Source organism: Callorhinus ursinus, unplaced genomic scaffold (assembly GCF_003265705.2).
Source record: "Callorhinus ursinus isolate GAN/ISIS: 27379988/994484 unplaced genomic scaffold, GSC_fseal_2.0 scaffold5, whole genome shotgun sequence".
NCBI classification, from domain to species: domain Eukaryota; kingdom Metazoa; phylum Chordata; class Mammalia; order Carnivora; family Otariidae; genus Callorhinus; species Callorhinus ursinus.
Window position 1 is genome coordinate 38,748,451 of NW_027397067.1, and position 20,866 is coordinate 38,769,316.

The following is a 20,866-nucleotide window of genomic DNA, read 5'->3' on the forward strand; positions in this document are numbered from 1 at the left end:
GGCCCTCAGTAAGCACTTTCTGATTAGTAACTTATTTAATCCATTCAATAACCATATCAAAGTAAGAGCTTCCATTACCATTTTCGTTTTACAAATGGGGAAACTGAAGTGCAAAGAGATTAAGAAATTTGTCCATAGTTACATAGTGTCAGACGTCAGATCTGAACCTACAAATAGCCTAACTTTTGGCCACCATGTTATGTTGCCCTGGAGGAAATGGAGACCACAGAGAATCTGGCACCCCAGGACATAGGGATCTTAGGAGGTACTGAAGCATTGATCAGGTAATTAGGAAAGATGGTCAATCCCATCAAGTTTGAAGTTGGAAGCAATATTTTTAGATTTTTAAAAATCTCTCTCTTTTGTTTTCTGACACAGGGACTTTGTGATCTTATAAACCTAAGAATCCTAGACATAGCTGGAAATTTTATTCAGACATTTCCATCAGGAGTAAGTAGAGTCTACCTCTATTATAAATGAAATATAACTTTGTTTATATGCTATTGAGATTAGAAAAATATGAGCAGTCGTAAAACCTTGTAATTGGAACCTTGTATTATACAAATGACTCAAAGATTTTGTTTGTTCTAGAATTTCAAAACCTGTTCTCTCCCATTCCTTCCTATGTGTTCTCTGCCTGCTTAGATTGTTTGAACTAAGTGAACTCTGATTGCTATCATAAATATTTTAAATGTTTTTTATTTTATGCTGCTTTGGTCACCTCAGACTTTTTGGAAATATGACTTTCCAGAGCATACATTTTTATCCCTTGTAATTAATCCAAGGTGACACTTTTGTTAGTTGCTTTTGAGACATGAACAACGAAAAATACACTTTTTCCCATTTGGAAATGAATTTTGACTTTACTGTATTTCAAAAAACTGAGGAACAGTTGGTCTTGGCAATGTTTGACTTTTGAGAAAGAAATGGCAGTTTTTCATACTGCATTTTTATACCCGAGCAAGCATAGTTCCACATGCAGGGTAATAATTAGAAGCTCATCAATCCGGAAGGTATTCAACAAATAGTTTTTGATCTGTTAAATACTTTTGCTGATTGATCAACTTCAAACTGAAATTTGAGTCCTTTTTACCCTTAGAAAAATTTTTTTTGCACTCAAGGCGACTCAAATGTGAAAAATGAGTGTAAAGTCTGTTTTAGAAAAAAATGTAGTTTTAATTGTGTTAAAATATATATAACATAAAATTTACCATTTTCACCATTTGTAAGTGTGCAGTTCTGCAGCACTAGGTATATATTCACAGTGTTGCACAGCCATCGCCAACTGTCTCCAGAAGTGTTTTGTCTTCTCCCACTAAAACTTTGTTCCCCTTAAACACTATCTCCCATTCCCCTCCCCTCCCAACCCCTTGCAGCCACCGTTCTACTTTCTGTCTCTACAAATTTGACAACTCTGGGAACCTCATTTAAGTATAGTATACCTCATGGAAACATACAATAATTTGTCCTTTTGTGACCGCATTTCATTTAACATGTCTTCAAAGATCATCTATGTTATAGCCTGTGTCAGAATTTCTTTCCTTCCTAAAGGCTGAATAATGTTCCATTGTACGTATCTGTTACACTTTGTTTATCCATTCATCTGTCAGTGGGCACTTGAGTTGCTTCCACCTTTCGGCTATAGAGAATCATGCTGCTATGAACACGGGTTGTACAACTGTCTCTTTGAGTTTCTATTTTCATTTCTTTGGGGTATATACCTAGAAGTGGAATTGCTGACTCATATGGCAATGTTTACTTCTTTTGAAAAGTTTTTATTTAAATTCCAGTTCGTTAACATACAGCATAACATTCATTTCAGGTGTAAGTGCTCCTCACAACAAATGCACTGTGTAGGAATCGCCAGATTATCTTCCAAACATACACAATTTTGAATGTTTAATGATTGGATGTTGTTGATATTGACCTGGTAAAGGCAATCAGGTCTTATCAGCCTGCAAGTCTTAGCTCACCTCTCTCTGCCCTGTGATGCCTTCCAGGTTTTCCAAAGCAGTCTTCCGGTGCCACCATTTCCGTGGGACCGTTAGAGTTTATACCAACCACATAGGAGAGTAATTCTTTTCAAGTCTGCCTTGCAGGTAGACGGTAAGCTGAGTAAATTACTGAGGTTTTTAGTCCCCTCGAAACAATTATTTTTAAATTTTTAAAAAAATCTTTTAAGCAGCGATCTTTCTCCAGCTCCTCTTTCCCTCAAGAGCCCAGTTATTTTTCAAATTGCAGTCATTTGAAGAAAAAGTTGACCTGACAAAAGTGAGAAAAAGTTTTAATGATGATCACCAGGGAGCATCATGACATTTGCCTTTGATGTGAAGTTTATAACAAAATATCTATAAAACATTCGCAGACCTAACAGAAAACTTCACATTTCTGTAACCCTTGTGATCAGAATCCTCCGTTAGTCTAACTGCCTGAACTATCATGACTGTACTTTTCAGATTGAGAAGTGGCACTAAAAGTTATATTTCTAAAGCAGTACTTCACAATTATTTAGTAATTAGCAGACTTGCAAAGCAATTTTGCATGTTACTAAATATTTATAACAGTTTAATTCTAAATAGCCCATTGAAGAAGACCAATCTGGTATTATTATTCCTGTTTAGCACTGAGGCTCCAGAGAAGTAATTTCTTAACAGCAGTTCCCCTTAGACTTAAGAGGGCATCAGAGTCCCTGGATGACTTGTGAAAAGGCAGAGGGCTGGCCCATACCTGTAGAGTTTCTGATTCAGTAGGTTGGGGAGCCCGAGAATTTGCGTTCCGGTTAAGTTCTCAGATGATACTGATGCTGCAAGTCTGGGGACCACACCTGGAGCACCCTGGGATGGAAATGTAGAGCAGTGATAGAGCTTGGATTTGCACTCAAGGTTTTCAGCTGCAAGCCCAGGGCTCTTCCCATATTAGAACTCTGCCTCTGATTAAAAAAAAAAATACTGAGCAACAAATTCTTTGTCTCAGGAATGACAGGCAGGGGCAGTCTCTGTTATGCTATACAAATAAATGAGACCTTTCTTTCATCTCACAGGGAGTTTGGGTTCTGAGAGCTTCCCTGTGTCTTCGCTAAAACGATGCTCAAGGAACACACCTTGAACAAATACAATACTTGTATGCTCTGGAAAATATTTTACAGAGAAACTAGGATTTTGGTTTGTGAACACAAGGAATGCCTATAAAGTTGGAAGCTGAGTTTTATATGTTGCTCCTCTTCAGCCACCCTGTGGATGCACTTGGTCAATGTATACCATTGACACCACCTCTTAAACATTTATTTATCAGCCAATCTAAACATTGAAGAGATTTTTAGCATATGACTTTAAACACTAAACTTTATTTTGGGGGAAGTTTGGTCAAATCCGTCATCATGTAACTTGTAATAGTCTCTAAGTTTTGTCTTTAAAAAGTTTCCCATTTGCATCAGGTGGTTGTATTTGGAAGTGGGGCTCAGGTCTAGGTAAAATATTTACAAGGACACATATAAATATGATAACTTATGGGAAAGTGCTTTGCTGAGGGTAGACATAGAGGAAAAATGCTTTAAAAGATGTAAACCATAGCCAACCCGTCGTTTTCCACAATTGCTGTTTGCTTTCAGTTTCAAATTCATGATATTAATATTCATTTGAAGCCGTGGCCTCCATAAAGAGGTTCTGTGTCAGGGTTAAGAATCTTGAGTATTTGTATATGCCTAAGATCTGTAGGCATATAGTGTTTTCATAAGAAAAAAATACAAGGAGAAAAAGCCTCATGCAGTGGTGTTGTCATGAGAAAAATATGTTTGGACTATTTATGGGAGGGATAATAGTTATAGCACCTATTCCATTTTATCAGCGCCCCCCCCTTTTTCCTTCAAGAATTCTTCAGAGTCATCATAAATCAAATTTGAGAACAGTGCAAACACTTTCCCCTTTCACAGTATGAGAAACACAGGAGAAAAAAATGTAAGTTAACTTTCTCAGAAACACAAATCATTTGAATGGCAAAGAGACTATTTGAATCCACTGTTCCCAAACAAAAATTAAATATGCCTAAGTTAGCAATTTACCAGTTGTGTGACCTTGAACACATAACTCAATCACTTTATGTTTCATTTTTTTCCCTATGGAAATTGGGGATATTAATAACACTTATAACATTGTTGGGAAAGGGCCTGACACAACAGTTGGTGTTCAGCAAATATAGAATGAATAAATGATTAAATGAGATTATCCGTATAAAGCTTTTACTGGTGCTTGGCCCATGGTAGATAGTAAATGTTATTTTCTTTTTATTTTAAAGTTTGGTCTGAGCTACCTGCCACTGAATCCATCCCAAATGCAGGGACACTTTTGCATGCTTTTAACACATGAGAGCACCTGAATGATTTTAACTTGCCAAAAGCAGGATAATCACTGATCTGTAGATGCAGGTATACTGGGGTGGGGGGAGGGTACAGTCTTATAGTACTTTACTATGCTTTCTGTTCTCCATGTGCTTTTTGCCAGAATAGGTTCCAAGTTATTTTCCTCTGCAGACCCATTTACAGTCTTCTGGCCTACCTTGGCTAAGCAATAAAACAGAACCAACAAACAATTTCCCCGAAGGGGGTCCTTCTTTCCCTGGATCTTCACCAGTGATTCTGTTTATTTCTGTCTCACCCTTTTGCCCTGTGGCTCACTTGCTCACTTGTTTTCTGATTGTCACACTGGATTCCTCTGAAAATAGGACCCCTCGTTACTGAACGCCCTTTACTGAAATTGTTGCCTATTACTTATCCTGATGTCCTTTCTTCCCTCGAATACCTTTAGTTTAAAATGGTTTCTCTATTTGTAGCTGATGCTGACTGATTTTGATCCATGCCAGTCTAAGCATATCTTGTTATGGTGTCCTGCATCTAGCATGGCACATACTCTGGCTTAGTGTCACTTCAGTCTCATAGTTGTTTAATCCATAAAGCCTAAATATTTCACAAATGCTCCCAGTGTCTTTTGTTTTACTTTTCTGTGCTTAATTCAAAATCCAAGTGAAGAAAGGCATTTTATTTTTGAATGACTCTCATCATTTACAAATGAGGTCACCTGTCTTCAATAGAATGCTTTCTCTATATGAGCAAGTACATACAAATATGTGCACTACACATAGGGAGGCCATTTAGCTTTGGATGGAGAGAAGTAGTACTGTGAAACTGACCGAACACATGGAGAATGGTTATATAAAATTTCAAAATGTCCATGATCAAAAATGTGCTTGAGTGATCAGAAGTGCGGTACAATCATGGGAAAGGAATTGCCTGGGAAAATGAAATTGTGATGTTTGTCTTGTATCAAAACTTCTGTCCAGAAACTCTGTTGCAAGATGTTTAGGAAGTAGCCTAAAAGTTTAAAACTGATGTGCAGGGAAGTGTCCATGAAGCTGTGTTCAAGGACATCTCCAGATGTCTCCACCATCTAGTGATTTGGTTTGAAGTATCCACTTTGCTCAGTAGCCCATGAGAAATTCCATTCCTCTACTTCATCCCCTTTGCTTTTCTGCCTCTTGAACAGCAACATTAGAGATCCACGTTGTTCTTATTCCCGTGTCTATAGTTTATTTTCTGTCTCTGTTGAATATCAAGGAAAACTGTACCCTATCCTTAAAGCTCATTAAATCGTCTCTAAAATTTGACCTTAATTTGAAAAAAAGTATATTTTCTTTGGTTGTCGGTGCTGTCTTCAGTGGCTTAGTTTATTAGGAGATATACATTTAAAACAACATTCAGTGACCTTTAAAAAAAAATGGGATACAAGCCAATGCTTGCCGAATGAAAACCCCTTGTGGCCTCTGTGGTTTTATGTAAGTGATGTAAGCTTAGCTAATAGAGAATCAGTGAGTTCCAAAACTTGACTAAATGCCTTGCCTGTCACTACTTTTACGAGAATGAGATCATGTTTTCTGCTATTTCTTATATAGGGGGAGGCAGGGAGGAGAGTGTCGAATTATATGTGATTGCTTCTTTCACCTTTCGAATTCTAAAATTTCATGAGACAGACTTTTTGAAATGAAAAGCATAGAGAAAACTCATAAAATATTACCCTGGATGCAGTGAGGGTTTTGTTAAAACTCTAGCTCAAAAATTGAGGGCTCTGTTAAGTTACAGGTGTAACTGATATTCCTCGCTTAGCTAAAGTAAATAATCTGAGTTCTGCCATTTTACTTCTCTATGTGCTCTTCTCAGAATTAGGGATGGGCTGGTCCCTAATGACTGACTGTAACTGCTCTGGAGTACCCCGTTCCACATCGTGTGATGGGTGGTGTACAGTGTTTAACTGTCGCTGGTTACTCTTGGAAGTTTTATTTATTACTCTTGTTCTAGCCAAGTGGCTAAAGAGTGATTGAGGTGACAAAGGGGATGCTTTTCATTCTCAAAATGTAGACCCCAAAATTTAGGTAACATACACTTCACTTGTTGAGAGAAAAGGAAGCATAGGGTTATTTGCTCATAGAGTCGAGTCAGGGCTACTGTTTTTTTCTGCTGTGTGATAAAAGCTGAGTTTAAATGATTTCAAAATGAGGGCCAGTGTTTTTCAAGGGGTAAACCTAATAAAAAATGAGAAAAATTTTAGAGAGACTTGGACTGAAATTCAGTAATGTAGTTCTTAGGCAGCCTATTTAAGCATTGATTTTGATTTAGATGGTGAGTTTTTTCTACTGCACACCCCTACCCCCAAATGTAAGCTCTATGAAAGTAGGGATTTTTGTCTTTTTTCATTGATGTATTCCCAACTCCTCGAACAGTGTGTCTTGCAAACTAGGCACCCAATAAATACTTGCTAAGTGGACAGATGGGTGGATGGATGGATTGGGTGGATATGGACTTTACCTAACAAACAAACATAACGGCTTTGTTCTGCTAGAAAAATCGAAACACTGATTGGTGAGAATGAGTAACGAAGAAGTTGGTCTAAGGCAGTAATATCCAACCAGAGAAGATTTTGCCCTTCGGCGACATTTGGCAGTATCTGGAGACATTTTTGGCTGTCGCAACTGAGGAATTGCGGTGGTTCTGTTAGCATATAGTGGGTGGAGGCTAGAGATCCTGCTAAATGTCCCATCATGTGCAGGACAGTCCCCTGTAACAAAGTATTATCTGGTCTAAAATGTCAGTGTCTTGGTTTGGAAACCCTGGTTTTAAAGATTTACTATTTATTCCTCTGTGTTTTCCAGATTGTAATCCTTATAAAATATATCCTTATTAAATAAATTTGGGACTGCGTAAGAATCGGCATTGGTGCTTGTTAAAATTTTGATGTCTTGGCTTCGTGCTTATGTATTCTGAATTACGTATGCTTTTTGCTTTAAAGTTGAATTTTCTTATATTAATGTGGCTTTATCAGCTACGTTTATTTTGATTCATGCTTGCAGGATACATCTATTTTAATTCTTTGCTTTCAACCTTTCTGTATCCTTAGGTTTTGGATATATTTCTTATAAATAGCATATGACTCTTCATTTTAAGAAGTTCAGTGTGATAGCCTTTGTCTTTAAATTGCAGCAGTTAGTTCATCTAAATTTAATGTAGCTGCTGATTTATTTTGGGCTAGCTCAGTATCTTCCTGTATCTTTGTAATCTGTTCCACTAACTCTGTGTTCCTTTTTCTCTCATCTCTTCTTTTGGTATGATTGGAAATTTTTGTGATTCCATTTTTAAGAATCTTTGTAAGGCATTTTTATACAGTTTTGTTATTTTTTCAATTTACTACCTTAAAATTAAAAAAATCCTACTTGCTTTATGAAAGTGTATTATTAATTAATACTTACACCCTCCTCTTGGACAATGTAAAAACTACGACACTTTAACTCTATTTGTTGACCTCCATTCTTAGATATTTTGTGTGTACTATAATTTTGTATTTTAAATACAATTATATTTTAAATATAATTTTTTATTTTAAAAGGTTTTATTATTATTTTACACAGATAGTATTCATTTAGATTTATCTGCAGTTTTCGCATTCTTGTTGTTATTCATTTCTTCCCATATCTCCAGTCTTCCTTTTGGGATTCTATATTTGTTTCCAGCTCAAATCACATTTTTTTAGTTCCCTTTGAGAATGAGCCTACCTGTGGTTCAGTTTCACAGTTTTTGTTTGAGTTAAATTATGTTTCTTTGAATTTGATTTTTGAAGAATAAATTTTACTGGGTATAGAATTTTAAATTGACTGTATTATATTTCACTACTTTCAAAACTTTCTTCCATTGTCTTCTAGCTTCTATTGTTGCTGTTGAGAGGTCTGGGAGAAGTGTAGTTGTTGCTCCTTAGGTAACCTGTTTTTCTTTTCCTGGCAACTTTAAACATTTCCTCATTGTCTTTCATATCCTGCATTTCAAATAGGATGTGTCTAGATGTAAACTTCATTTTATTTATCCCACCTGGAATTTATTGGGCTTCTTAGATATGTAAATTAATGTCTTTCATTGTTTTTTGAAAAATTCTTAGGCATTGTCTTTTTCAGTATTGCTTCTTCCTCCCCCTTCTTTTGCAACTCTAATTTGCTATATGTTACAGCTTCTCACTGTATCTGTTTTTTGTCTTACCCTTCCCTCCCCCACTGTTTTCTCTCCTTTTGTCTCTATGCCTCATTCTAAATATTTCCTCCTGATGTATTTTACAATGGAATAATTTATTCTTTGGCTGTGTCTAATGTACTTTTAAACCCATCCATTAGGTTATTTCTTTCAGTTTTATTCAGTGGTACAATTTTTGGTTGGTCCTTTTTCATATCTACCATGTTACTTTTTTTTCTTTTTAAAGGGGGGCTTGAATTCATGACCCTGAGGTCAAGACCTGAGCTGAGATCAGGAGTTGGATGCTCAACTGTCTGAGCCACCTAGGTGGTGCTACCATGTTACTTTTTTTTTTTTTAAGGTTTTATTTATTTATTTGACAGAGTGAGAGAGCACAAGCAGGGAGAGCGGCAGAGGGAGAGGCAGAAGCAGACTCCCCACTGAGCAGAGAGCCCGATGTGGGACTCAATCCCAGGACCCTGAGATCATGACCCGAGCCGAAGGCAGATGCCCAACCAACTGAGTCACCCAGGTGCCCCCATGTTACTTTTTATATTTTTCAGTAATCTACTGAAAATTTTAAGCTTGGTTTTTATTTCCTGGAACATATTAAGTATAGTTGTTTTAATGTTGGAGTCTGATAAATTCCATATTGGGAAGTACTTTTGGGTTGATTTCTGTTGTCTGTTGTTTGTGCAGTTTAATTTACCTGTATCAGTCAGAGTTCTCCAGAGAAATGCTATTCAACCCAGTGCACCATCTTTTCTTTTTATGTGCTTAGTGATATATATATATAGATGAATATTCTCTCTCTGTGTGTATATAAATGCACCCACATATATGTATATATATTGAACACATGTATTTATTAAAGTGTAGTTGACACACAATATTATATTAGTTGCAGGTGTACAACATAGTGATATTACTGTATAATGCTATAATGCTTGGTTATATTTGATTATATTTAGGACATTGTATTTGAAAAACTATTTTTGAGAATAACTTGAGGCCTCAGATGCTGTAACTTCCTAGAGACATTTTCTTCTGCCACTTTGACAGTGATGTAATGGCACCCTTTAGTACAATGGAAATAAGAATATGGTGTCACTTTAGTTTCAATGCTTAAGAGTCACCCAGAATAGTCAAAGTTGGACTGCTATCCAGTGGGGTGGGTATTTTTTTATTTACCCTTATTCCTAGGTGAAAATTTCTTTCTGGTCTCAGGGGAAAAATTGTGAGACTTCTTTCTCAGGAAAAAAAATGTGAGACTCAAATCTTTGGATATTTATGTGCTCCTAGATCCTGTCTTGGTTTTTCTGTTGGTCTTTTATGTTCTTTGATGCCTTGAAGATTTCTGATATATATTTATGTTTATTGAGATATTTTGTCTGAATTACCTTTTTTCCATTACTGGATTTGTAAGTTTTTGATAGATTTCATTAAGACAGTAAGAAAACTTGAGTGACTTCATTCCAAAAAAACTCAGTTACCTTCTTCAACAGCCAATGCATTTCCTTTTCTTTAATGATCACTTCTGCTTGTTTCTAGGACTCTTCTGCAGGTATCAGAATATGAAGTAGCAAAGTACTCTAACTTTGACTCATTCAAACCATTCTCTTGCTGTTAAATAGATACTAGGTATGGTTCTCTGGTTAAGAGGTATGTATGGTCTCCTTATTTCCTGCCTTCCTGAGGAAATAGTCTTCCCTCATCTCTGCATGCCCGGTTTTTCTATGTCGTTATAGGTCTCAGATCAGGTATCAACTTCTCAGGAAAGCCTTCCCGGGATACCCAATCAAAGTAGCCATCTCATTACTCTATTATCTCAATTCTTAAAATTTTCTTTATGGGACTGTTATAAATGTATGTTTATTTGTTCACTTGCTTATTGTATGTCTTTATCCACAATCCATTCTTTTATGCCCAAGGGAATGTAAATTCCCATGAAAGCAGAATGCTTGTCTGTTTATTCATTACTGTGTTCTTATTTAGCACCCTGAATATATCATGCTAGTCCTTTCTGGCCTGCCAGGTCTCTGTGAATTGGTCTGCTGCCAGTCTAATATTTCTACCCTTGTAGGTTACAGACCTCTTGTCCCCAGCTGCTTTCAGGATTTTCTCTTTGTCTCTGAGATTTGCAGGCTTCACTATTATATGTCAAAGTGTTGACCTATTTTTAATGATTTTGAGGGAGGTTCTCTGTGCCTCCTGGACTTGAATGCCTGTTTCCTTCCCCAGATTAGGGGAGTTCTCAGCTATAATTTGTTCCAATATACCTTCTGCCCCTCTCTCTCTTTCCTATTCTTCTGATATCCCAATTATTCTAATATTGTTTCACTTTATGGTATCACTTATCTCTCAAATTCTCCCCTTGTGATCCAGTAGTTGTTTCTCTCTCTTTTTCTCAGCTTCTTTGTTTCCCATCATTTGGTCTTCTCTATCACTAATTCTCTCTTCTGCCTCATTTATCCTAGCAGTTAGAGCCTCCATTTTTGATTGCATCTCATTAATAGCCCATTTGATTTTGACTTGATTAAGATTTTAGTTCTTTTATTTCTCCAGAAAGGGATTCTCTAGAATCTTCCATGTTTTTTTTCAAGCCCAGCTAGTGTCTTTATAATCGTTATTCTGAACTCTAGTTCTGACATTTTACTTATATCCATACTGATTAAGTCCCTGGCAGTCAGTACTACCTCTTGTTCTCTTTTTTGAGGCGTCATTCTTGTTGATGTGGGTGTGCTGCCAAAGCAAGGACCCTTTGTCATGGAGCAAACACACATACCTGGCCCAAGAGTCTGAGAAGCTGAAGGATCCCAGCAAGGTGGAGGTGTGGTAGGCCTGTTGCTGCACACCCAGGAGGTGAGCCAGCAGATAACCCCATTACTATGTTCTTACTGCCTAGGGGAGTGCTTGGCAGATGGTAATGTAAGCTTTTATCTCATGACCCTGAGATTAAGAGTTGCGCGCTCTACCGACTGAGACAGCCAGGCACCCCTGAGAAATTACAGTTTGAGAATCCTCATCTTTTTCATATTTTTGAACTCTCATTTTATTTGCCACAATTTATAAGTCTTCTATCATAAGCCACCTGAAGTTCTTGGAAGGTAATTGATAATATATTAAAATACAAACCAAAACAAAAATAAAAACCTAAGCACTGGCTGAGTAGGTATCCCAGGAGACTTCCATAGCTCCTTATATTAAGTTACAGAGCATTTAACATTTTATTTATAATCAGCAGTGAGGGTAGGAGGGAAGGGGGTCACTTTTCTCATTATTTATAAGACTTTTATGAGGCAAGCATCAAATAAATTTATAAAAACTACTCACTGTATAAATGTTAGCTTTCTCTCACTTTTTTTTCCCTTTAAGTGCCCATATGCAAAAAATCACAATAGTGTGCAGAGAAGGTATAATGGGGAGATAGGTATGTATAGTGATTAGGGACAGTAAAGACTCAAGGTTCTGGAACATAATGAGGGGAAAATAATCACTTGTGTATCAAAAAGACAATTACTCAGAGGTGTCAGGGAACTCGGCCCAGAAAGTGGTTCTTTCATATGTTAATACCAGGGCAACTTCCCTTTAGGAAGTTCTGGCAAGAAACTTCCCCAGAGTAGATAGGGTCTGAGGGGAAGAACCAGCAGGGGTGGGCAAAGGCCATCATGGGAGGCATGCTCTTCCATTTGTGAATGTATTGTTATATTGTTAGTAAGAGTTTTGTCTACCTGGGTCACAGATGCTTGCTGGAAACAATATCATGCTAAGGAAGATATATAAAAGTTACTATGTAAAAACAAAAAGTGATAACTAATATTTTTTGAAAACTATGTGTTTGGTTTTGTGTTAAGCACTTTAGAAACATCATCTTGTTTAATCCTCACTATAGGTCTGTGAGATGGGTACTATTGCTATTCCCATTTTACAGATGAGAAAATTGAGGCTGTGGAAAGAGATTAATGCACCTCTAACAGAGCTGAAATTCAAACCTAGGCCACTTCAAAGTCCAAATATTCTTAATTACTGGTAGTAATTTATATAACTATACCATGCTTTATTATTATAGATTGTTTCTATTTGTCAAGATTGTATATTCTTTTGATTTTTGTGGAAGGCGTGTTGAACTAGCCAGAGAAAGGTCTGATCTCTGAAGCCTGCTATACTCCTGTAGGCTCTGGCTAACTTTAGAAAATTGAAGTCAAGACCTCTGGAAATGTGTTCTTTAGGAGAACTAAAAGCATAGTTTCATTTGAGATGAGGAGTGGAGATTAGCAGTTAACTCTGCAAGCTCTTGCTTTTTGTGCCTAGTAATTAGGAGGAACAATTGGTAACATCTGAAGTCCCTCTACAAAAGGAAGCTCTAACCTTACTATTGAGGGAAAGAAAACATACTGGGGTTGGAGCATATTTTTATTTATTTATTTATTTTTAAAGATTTTATTTATTCATTTGAGACACAGAGATAGAGAGAGCATGAGCAGGGGGAGAGCAGAGGGAGAGGGAGAAGCAGGCTCCCTACTGAGCCAGGAGCCTTATGTGGGGCTCGATCCCAGGACCCTGGGATCATGACCTGAGCTGAAGTCAGATGCTTAACATCTGAGCCACCCAGGTGCCCTGGAGCATATTTTTAGATACCATGTGGGAGAGTCTGTTGCTGGCATTCCTGGATTAAAGGGGGGGAACTTCAAAGAAACTGCAGGTGTGACTTTCTAGAAGGGTAGACTAAAGAGAAAGCAGAGCTATAAATCAAGAAAATAATTCCAGCCTGAAGACACTGGATTTGTAGAAGGCTTAAGGCAGCTAAGCGGTGCAGTGGTTACCAGGGAAGCCACTCGCAGGTGGGGAGACAGTAGGTGACATTGATGAAGGTTGAGTGTGTCACTGTGGGGACACTTGATATTACAGTTCTTTGTTTCAGAGTATAAACATTTTGCTTTTAATAATACAAATAATGCTGGCTGCTGTGATAACAGACTGAGCTGGCAAGTGTAAGACGTCAGAAACCTAGTTAGTGCTTTATACGTTATAGTAGTCCTGACTCCTGTCTTTGTTTTTCACCAGTAAAGCACAAGCATGTGCCCCCGCCCACACTATGACAGTGGTGTCAGATTGCCACCGTGATGTGAAGGCTCTAGAGATGTGATGCCAGATGTCACTGCTGCTGCCTCCCCTACTTTTGTCAAAGGTTATCCCTTACAGATCTATGTGCCCCCTGGGCAATCTGACCCAGACTATGAGAGAATGAATGTGGGGAGGGGGATGGGGGAATACTAAATGGAAAAAATATATAACCTATGCGTACCTGAGGGGGTATTGTTAGAAATCTAGTTAAAGCTAGCAATTTTTTCAACTTTATGGCAGGAAGAACAGTTATAATGTATGCTTATGGATCAAATATACACTCTGTAAAGCAAGAACAAAATAAAGTGAAACAAGCATGTAGCTTGCGTTTAATATGGAAGAGGCCATTTTATGAAACTATTTTACAGCGCTCCCATGTAATTTTTATTCAGGTATTCAGTGTTTTGGAGTACAAGTTCCACTGAATGTCCCCTGGGGAATAATAAGTAGAGTCGGTCCAGCACTAACTGTCCTCATATAAAAAGAACAAGAGGATTTATGCGTCTTTGGAGTAAGCCCAGGACTGTCAACCAGGCGCTGTCTTTCAATAAAAGCTCTGCCCCTGCCCATTTTCATAGACACAGAGCTGGTTATAAATTCTGCTGTTCTCTTTTCTCCACCTACACCCTGGTGATCTTGCCTGATTTGCTTGCTGAATAGCCACAATTTTTAGTTACTGGTTTGCCCCACCCTTGTTGAGCCACATGTGATCCTTGTTCAAAAATTTAGAGATTTGGAAAGTGGAGAAAGCAAGAGGAGGGCACCATGCTGAAGACTCAGAGTCCCACAGAAACAGCAAAATAAGGACAGCTCCTAGGGAGAGAAGTCTGGGTAACTCATGTAAGTGCTTTCAGCATGAATAGACAAGGAAGTGGGATGGGAAGGAGATACCCAGTGGCGTTAAATGTTTGACAACTAGCTCTCTTTGTGGCATCCGCCAGGGTCCGTGGGGTAAATACTCCCACAGCCTGTATCAGGTTCCCAGCATGATATCACTGGAAGCCAGGTTGAACATTGATGCTCATAACTGGTTTTCCTGATCTGGTACCAGTCAGCAAATCAATGGCAGTAAGCTTGGCACCACTGTTATAGAATTTAAAGAGATTATATGTCTTTCTTTTGTGCCAGAGATTCTTAATATATTAGCTTTGTTATTTACAAGCTGTCTATTCTTGGGTAGAGATCCTTCAATTCACTTAGTCTCATTTCCTTACTATTAATTCATTTATTAAATATATATTTACATATCTTTTATATGCTAGGAACTATTGTTCTAGGCATTCTGGATACAGAGGCAAATAAAATAAACTCTGTACCCTCTTGAATCTTATATTCTAGAGGGGAAGACATAATAAGCAAATACACAAAAAATATAATTTTAGGTAGTTCATGAAGAAAGCACACAGGGCATTATAAGCCCAGAAGGGGAGATTTTATGGATTATTTTTTTGTGCACTGCTCTATTCTCAGTGCTTACACCACTGCAAGAACAAATCAGCATAAAGGAGGGTTTGCTACTCTAAGCGCGGCTGACATGTGATCAGAGAGACTGGAATGATATAGAAGAACCCATGCGGCAGGTGCTGCTGGGAAGCTGGTTGAAGGCTCCATCTCAAACCCTCTTCTCTTGAACTAGTTTTGTGGGGAGTGACCATGTGTCACAGTTCTGGCCAGAGAAAAATAAATGGAAATCTTTTGGGTGGGGTTTCTGGAAAAACTTTTATTATTATTGTTTTATTATTAACTAATGTTAATAGTTGTCAGGAGATACTTCTTCAAAGCTTCCAACACTTACATGTGAAAACAGAAAGCAACACAATGCTTAGAAAAAATCTACCATTTTATAAGTATTCTTCTTTTTGTCTACAAACTTCAGTATACAAGCAAATTGTTGAAGAGTCAATTGATTGAGTTTTCTAAAACAAAGGAACATGTGAACATGTATGTGTGAACATGTGTAATAAAAAAATAAATAACAGTAGTGAATGCTCTAAGCACCCTAACCAAGAGAGGATATATGAAAAAAAGAATTTGGGTTTTAAGTTCCTATAGCTGAACCAGTGTTTCTCAACTTTTTTTCATTATTATCCCCCTTTTGCCAGAAGCTTTTTAGACATTTTTTCCCCTAATAACTTGTTCCCCACCCCATTACATTTTAGCACTGGAGAGAAACTGTACATATGTTTATATTGTCAGGTAGGATTGAGTTTTGGAGGGCCACGAGCCACTGTAATAATATCTAAGATTATTTTGCCTCCTCCATAAACCAATTTTCACCTCCTTGAGGATCATATCAGCCCTCACTATTGAAATGCATGAGCTGAACCAGCACAGAACTTGAAAACATATTTCTTACAGTCTTCCTTTTATACCTCATGGGCCAGATATGTGGGAGAGTTTTCAAACTTCTGAGAGAGTCTCAGAATCAGCACAGATGTTGAGATAGCTTTCTTGAAATCCTTGAAATAATTTTAGTCCTGGGAAAATTTTATCCACTTTGGGAAGCTGTATTTTCAGTCTTTCAACCCAGTACAGAAAGAGTCTATATCCTGTTGCCATTCCCAAATGCATCTTCTGAAAGTTTGCAGATCAGAAATCAGAATTAGGGTGATGTGAGTTTGATCATTTTGGAAAAAAAAATTGGGAATTTCTTTTCACTGTGAATTATTTGGAAAATAGAGATAAACAAACAAACAAATAAAAAAAGCAAAATTACCCACAATCTAAGCATGCTGGGCTGGGGGAGGGGGGAATGCTCATACCTTAACATGTTGGTTTATTTTTTTCCTATTCTTCCAGGTTTTTTTTTAAGGTCTATGAATGCGTGTGTATATGTGCAGATACAGATTTTTATAAAAAAATGGAATATTCATACATGCTAATGTGTTCGTATTATTAGTATTACTTGTACATATTAGTGTATTATTCATATGTACATGTTTTATAATATGCCTTTTCAACTTCTATTGTAAACATTTCCCCATTGCTTGAAGTATTTTCCTACCTATTTCTTTCTTTCTTCTTTCCCCCCGCCCCCATTGGGTATCTAGATTTATTGTGGAAATTTGACTAAATTATTGAATATTCTTTTATCTTGGCCAATTTGTGCTAACTTTAAAAAATTATAGTTGACATTAACTTCAGGGGTACAATGTTACATTAGTTTCAGGTGTATGACATAGTCATTCGATGTTACCTATTTCTAATGGGTGGGTGCATCATATTGATATTGTTTATATTTAAGCAGTCTCCTGTTTTTTGACAGGTGGGAGATTTCAGACTTCTTGCCACAACTAAAATGCTTCAGTGAATGTCATTGTAACTAATCTTTGTACATACCATTAGTTACTCCCTCAGGAAAGATTCATTGAAATGTAATTGCTAGATCCAAATTATGCATACTTTTACTGCTTTGATAAATGTTGTCAAATTTTGCTTCAGAAAGCTTGACATTTCCAAGTTTTAAAACTGGTTCTTATTCTTGCTTTACCTAGGCAGTATTTCACATATCTCTTTAAAAATATTAATTATACTAATTACTTTAGAGTCCAGTCCTATTAGCTCTGTTTCTTCTGATATAAGTTCTTGCCTCTATTATTTCCAATGGTATTGACACTCAGTGATTTTCAGGTCATTTTATTTTTAAACTTTCATCTTATTTTTGAATTTGGGACACTTGAGATTTCCTGAAAGCTGGCAGCTGTCTTTGCAGTTCACTTTATGGGAGAAGATAAAGTTCTTACAGAGTTTGTGTTGGTCAGTAACAGTAGAGAAATGGTTGAGAATATATTCCCACAGGTGTAATGCATTCTGATAGCTGCTCATTCTTCCCCGGTGTTGCCAGCCACTCAGGGTCCCTCTCACCTCTCTCTATTCAAAGCACTGCTCCTATTAAGCTATGGGTGTGTGGGATTCAGGGAAAGGAGATATGGAGGTAGGAGGTGGAGTGTGGCCATGTGATAAGAATGGGTGGATGAATCCATAGTATCTGCCAGCTTCTTAGTATGGTAATCCTCCTGTCTGTTGTTTCACTACCTGTTCTTTTCTGGAGACCTCTACTACCTCTGTGTACTGTCCCTCAGTTCCATTTTTTTTGTGTGTGTGGAAATTTCCCCCTGGGCTTCCATTGCATCCTGGGTTGATACTTCTTTCTTCAGATGATAACTGTTTATAGGTAGTTTCTGTTCCTGTGAGAATTTCTCTTCCTGTTCTTAAGTGGCTATTTTTTATTTTAAAAGGTATCTTTGTGTCATTTCTAGGATTTGTCATGGGAGAGGGATATTGCTGATTGTGCTTAGTTTTACCATCTTGAAACTAGAAGTACTTATATCAGTTTGCTAATACATTTGCACATGTGGAAATGCCTTTACCCTTGTCTGGTAGCACTTAAATGAAACAAAGTATTGGGGGAAGAAAAGGAAGACAAAATAATGGCTGATCTTAATAAGCCAGAAGAACAATTAATGTGACTTGCCTATTGTAGACAACGGACTACATGTTGGTGTAGTACCTAATTTTTCTAGAATGCTTCAAAGTTTACCACATACTTTATACTTCCTCATTTGACCTTCACAATTAGTAAGATACATATTGTTATATTTATACATGAAGAACAGGCTCAGATACTTTAAATGGCTTGTGTAAAGAGATTGTGTGGAGGAAATGGATTTGATCCCAGTCCCCAGCCTTTAAGACCATGCTTTCTCTGTTCTGCAACTAAGTAAAGATTTAGTTATAGGAAAAGCTTAAAAGAAAGGGTATTTTAGTTAAAATAACAGACTTAAGGGAAGGTAAAGAAAAGCATTCAAGAATTCTTGAAACATTGCTATCTAATTTGAGTAAAGGACAACAAAGATATATAGAGTGGAATTAAAGGTGTTTTACCTTTAGATGCTTTATTTAAAACCACATTGGGACTTGCATGAAAACCAAGGCAGAAGCTACAAACTGGCATTCTTTCTGCATTTCTCATCATGAATCTGGCCACTAAAATTTTAATTTCCTGTCAGAATAAAAAGAATGGAAGACCGAATATCTCACAATTGGTTTTTAAACCATAAACAGCTTTCACAAAATCTTTGAATATCTTTCTTCTGGTTCACTACTCTGAATTGTTGTCTGGTCTGAATAAATCTTAATATGTAATTCTTTAGTTTAAATTGTAGACTATCCCAGGGCAGAGGTTGGGGACTTTGATTTCTTTGTTATTCCCCAAGGAAAGTGCCTTTTATAAAAGTTTGGTTACTGCTGATGACTGCTTTTTATCTGTAACCAGATCTGTGAGGTTTAGAAATATGGATGAAAGAATATCGTAAGGTATATGGCTTCCCTGTCCAGTGGAGAGGTACTAATTATTACATAATTTGCTTTCAGAAGCCTGAAACTGTTTCTAAAGAATGAGTATTTGAAAGTCTTAAACAGATTGAGAGAAGGGAGGAGTAGATTTTTATGTTTTGCAAAGAAGGGTTCGAAGAAAAGCACCCAGGAAGGTTAGTTGGAGTAATTCAGAAACAGTGGAGAGAATTGTTTATCTGCTGAAGGTGGGACAAAAGAATTCTATGACATGTTGAAATTGGTGTGCATGATTTCTTTTGGCTCTTTGGTTGCAACATAAATAGAATTTAACTAAAGTTACATAGGGAAGAGTAAGGAGAATCTCATGGGGATTCAAGCAGGAGCTACGGTAAGGTTAGGCGGAGCTCAGAGGATTGGAGTGAGTGTTTTCAGTTCAGGTTGCTGCTGAGATCTTCAGCAGCATGAGGATGAACCATTAGGTCATCACACTTGTTGGTATAATGTTGATATGTTGTTATAATGTAGCCATATTCCAAATGTTGCTCTGTTTATACCTTGTTTCTGGTCTCCTATGAGATCAGCATACACATAACCTACTGTGGAGTTTGCAGCAACTTGACATAATAACTGTTTTATTCCAGCTTCCAGAACTCAGTTGCAAATTATTTCCATGTTTCTTGGTTTAAGTGTATGATTAGGCAAGTCTGTTGGATCGCATATGATTGGATCAGGCCTATGATTAGCTTTCTTTGGCTCAGGAGTCAAGCCCCTGTTTAAGTGTCCAAGTAGTAGAATCATTCCATGTAAAATCTATAGGTGGCAGGGTCCCTGGCTAGTGGTGGAAGGTGGGGCTTGGAGCAGCATCAGCAGAGTAGGAAAAGTTTGGTGGTCCTAGTATATGTTTAATGGAGCTGAAATTTAAACAAGGCAATTTGATTACCAAGTCTGTCTTCCTAGACCCATGCTTGTTATAAACTGAGTCTTGCACTAGGAATTCAGGATATAATGGTGAGGAACCAGATGGGGTCTCTGCTTTCTCAGAGCTGTAGTATAGTGGGAAAACATATTGATCAACTAATTAACATTATGAATATGTAATTACAAACTGAAATCCATCCACTAAAAGGAAGAACCCCTGGTCTATGAGAGAGAGAGCAGTAGTCAACAGGTAGGTTAGGGAAGGCTTCCAGGAGGAAGTAACATAAGCTGAGAGCTGAAGAGTAAGTAGAAATCATTTAGGTGAAAGGAAGAGACACATTTCAGACAGAGTAAACAGTGTGTGGAAAGGGCTTGGGAAGGAACATGGATGTTCAGGGACCTGGAAAGAATTTAGTGTGGCTGGAGCTCAGAGATTGGACGGAAAGAGACCATGGCCAAAGAATATAGGGTATGTGTAAGGATTTTTATCTTTATTTGAAGGGCAACACAAATTTCAAAGGATTTTAGGCAGGGGGTGATAAAATCAGATTTGCATTTTGAAAATATCATTTTGTCTGAAGGGTGGAAGATCTATTGGAGGACACCAGAGCGAATGTTGGGTACACTTCAGGTAGACTCTTTCTGAAGCCAAGTAAAAAATTATGGTAACTTGGTCTAAGGTGGTAGCAGTAGGAGTGGAAAGACTTGAACAGATTCAAGAGACATTTAAGAGGTAAATTTGGAAATGGTGATGGGTTGTAAGCTTTCTATGGTCTAGGATAGAAAAATGCTGGGAAAAGACCAAGCTTAGGAGAGCAGATCATGAGTTCAATCTTGGACATGGTGAGTTTCACTTGTGTTTAAGACATGAAAGTGAAGATTTTGAGTAAGCAGTTGGCTATCAGATGTGGAATCAGAGTCATTGGCTTAGAGATTTAATTGAAATTGTGGATGTGGGTAAAATTGCCTAGGGAAAAGAAAAAGTAAAAAGAG

The 20,866-nt window shown here is 37.4% G+C and overlaps 1 protein-coding gene across 4 annotated transcripts in view; it reads left to right on the forward strand.

Moving 5' to 3' along the window:
* Positions 1-20,866, forward strand: part of LRRC69 (leucine rich repeat containing 69) — a 90,709-nt gene that overhangs the window by 40,510 nt on the left and 29,333 nt on the right. For 3 of the 4 annotated variants that reach the window (XM_025871487.2, XM_073892951.1, XM_073892952.1), the window contains exon 5: positions 379-450. The exons of the other annotated variant lie outside the window; for it this stretch is intronic. In XM_025871487.2, the coding sequence (XP_025727272.1) occupies positions 379-450 (72 nt within the window). The remainder of the gene's footprint in view (positions 1-378; positions 451-20,866) is intronic. 4 annotated transcript variants of the gene reach the window in all.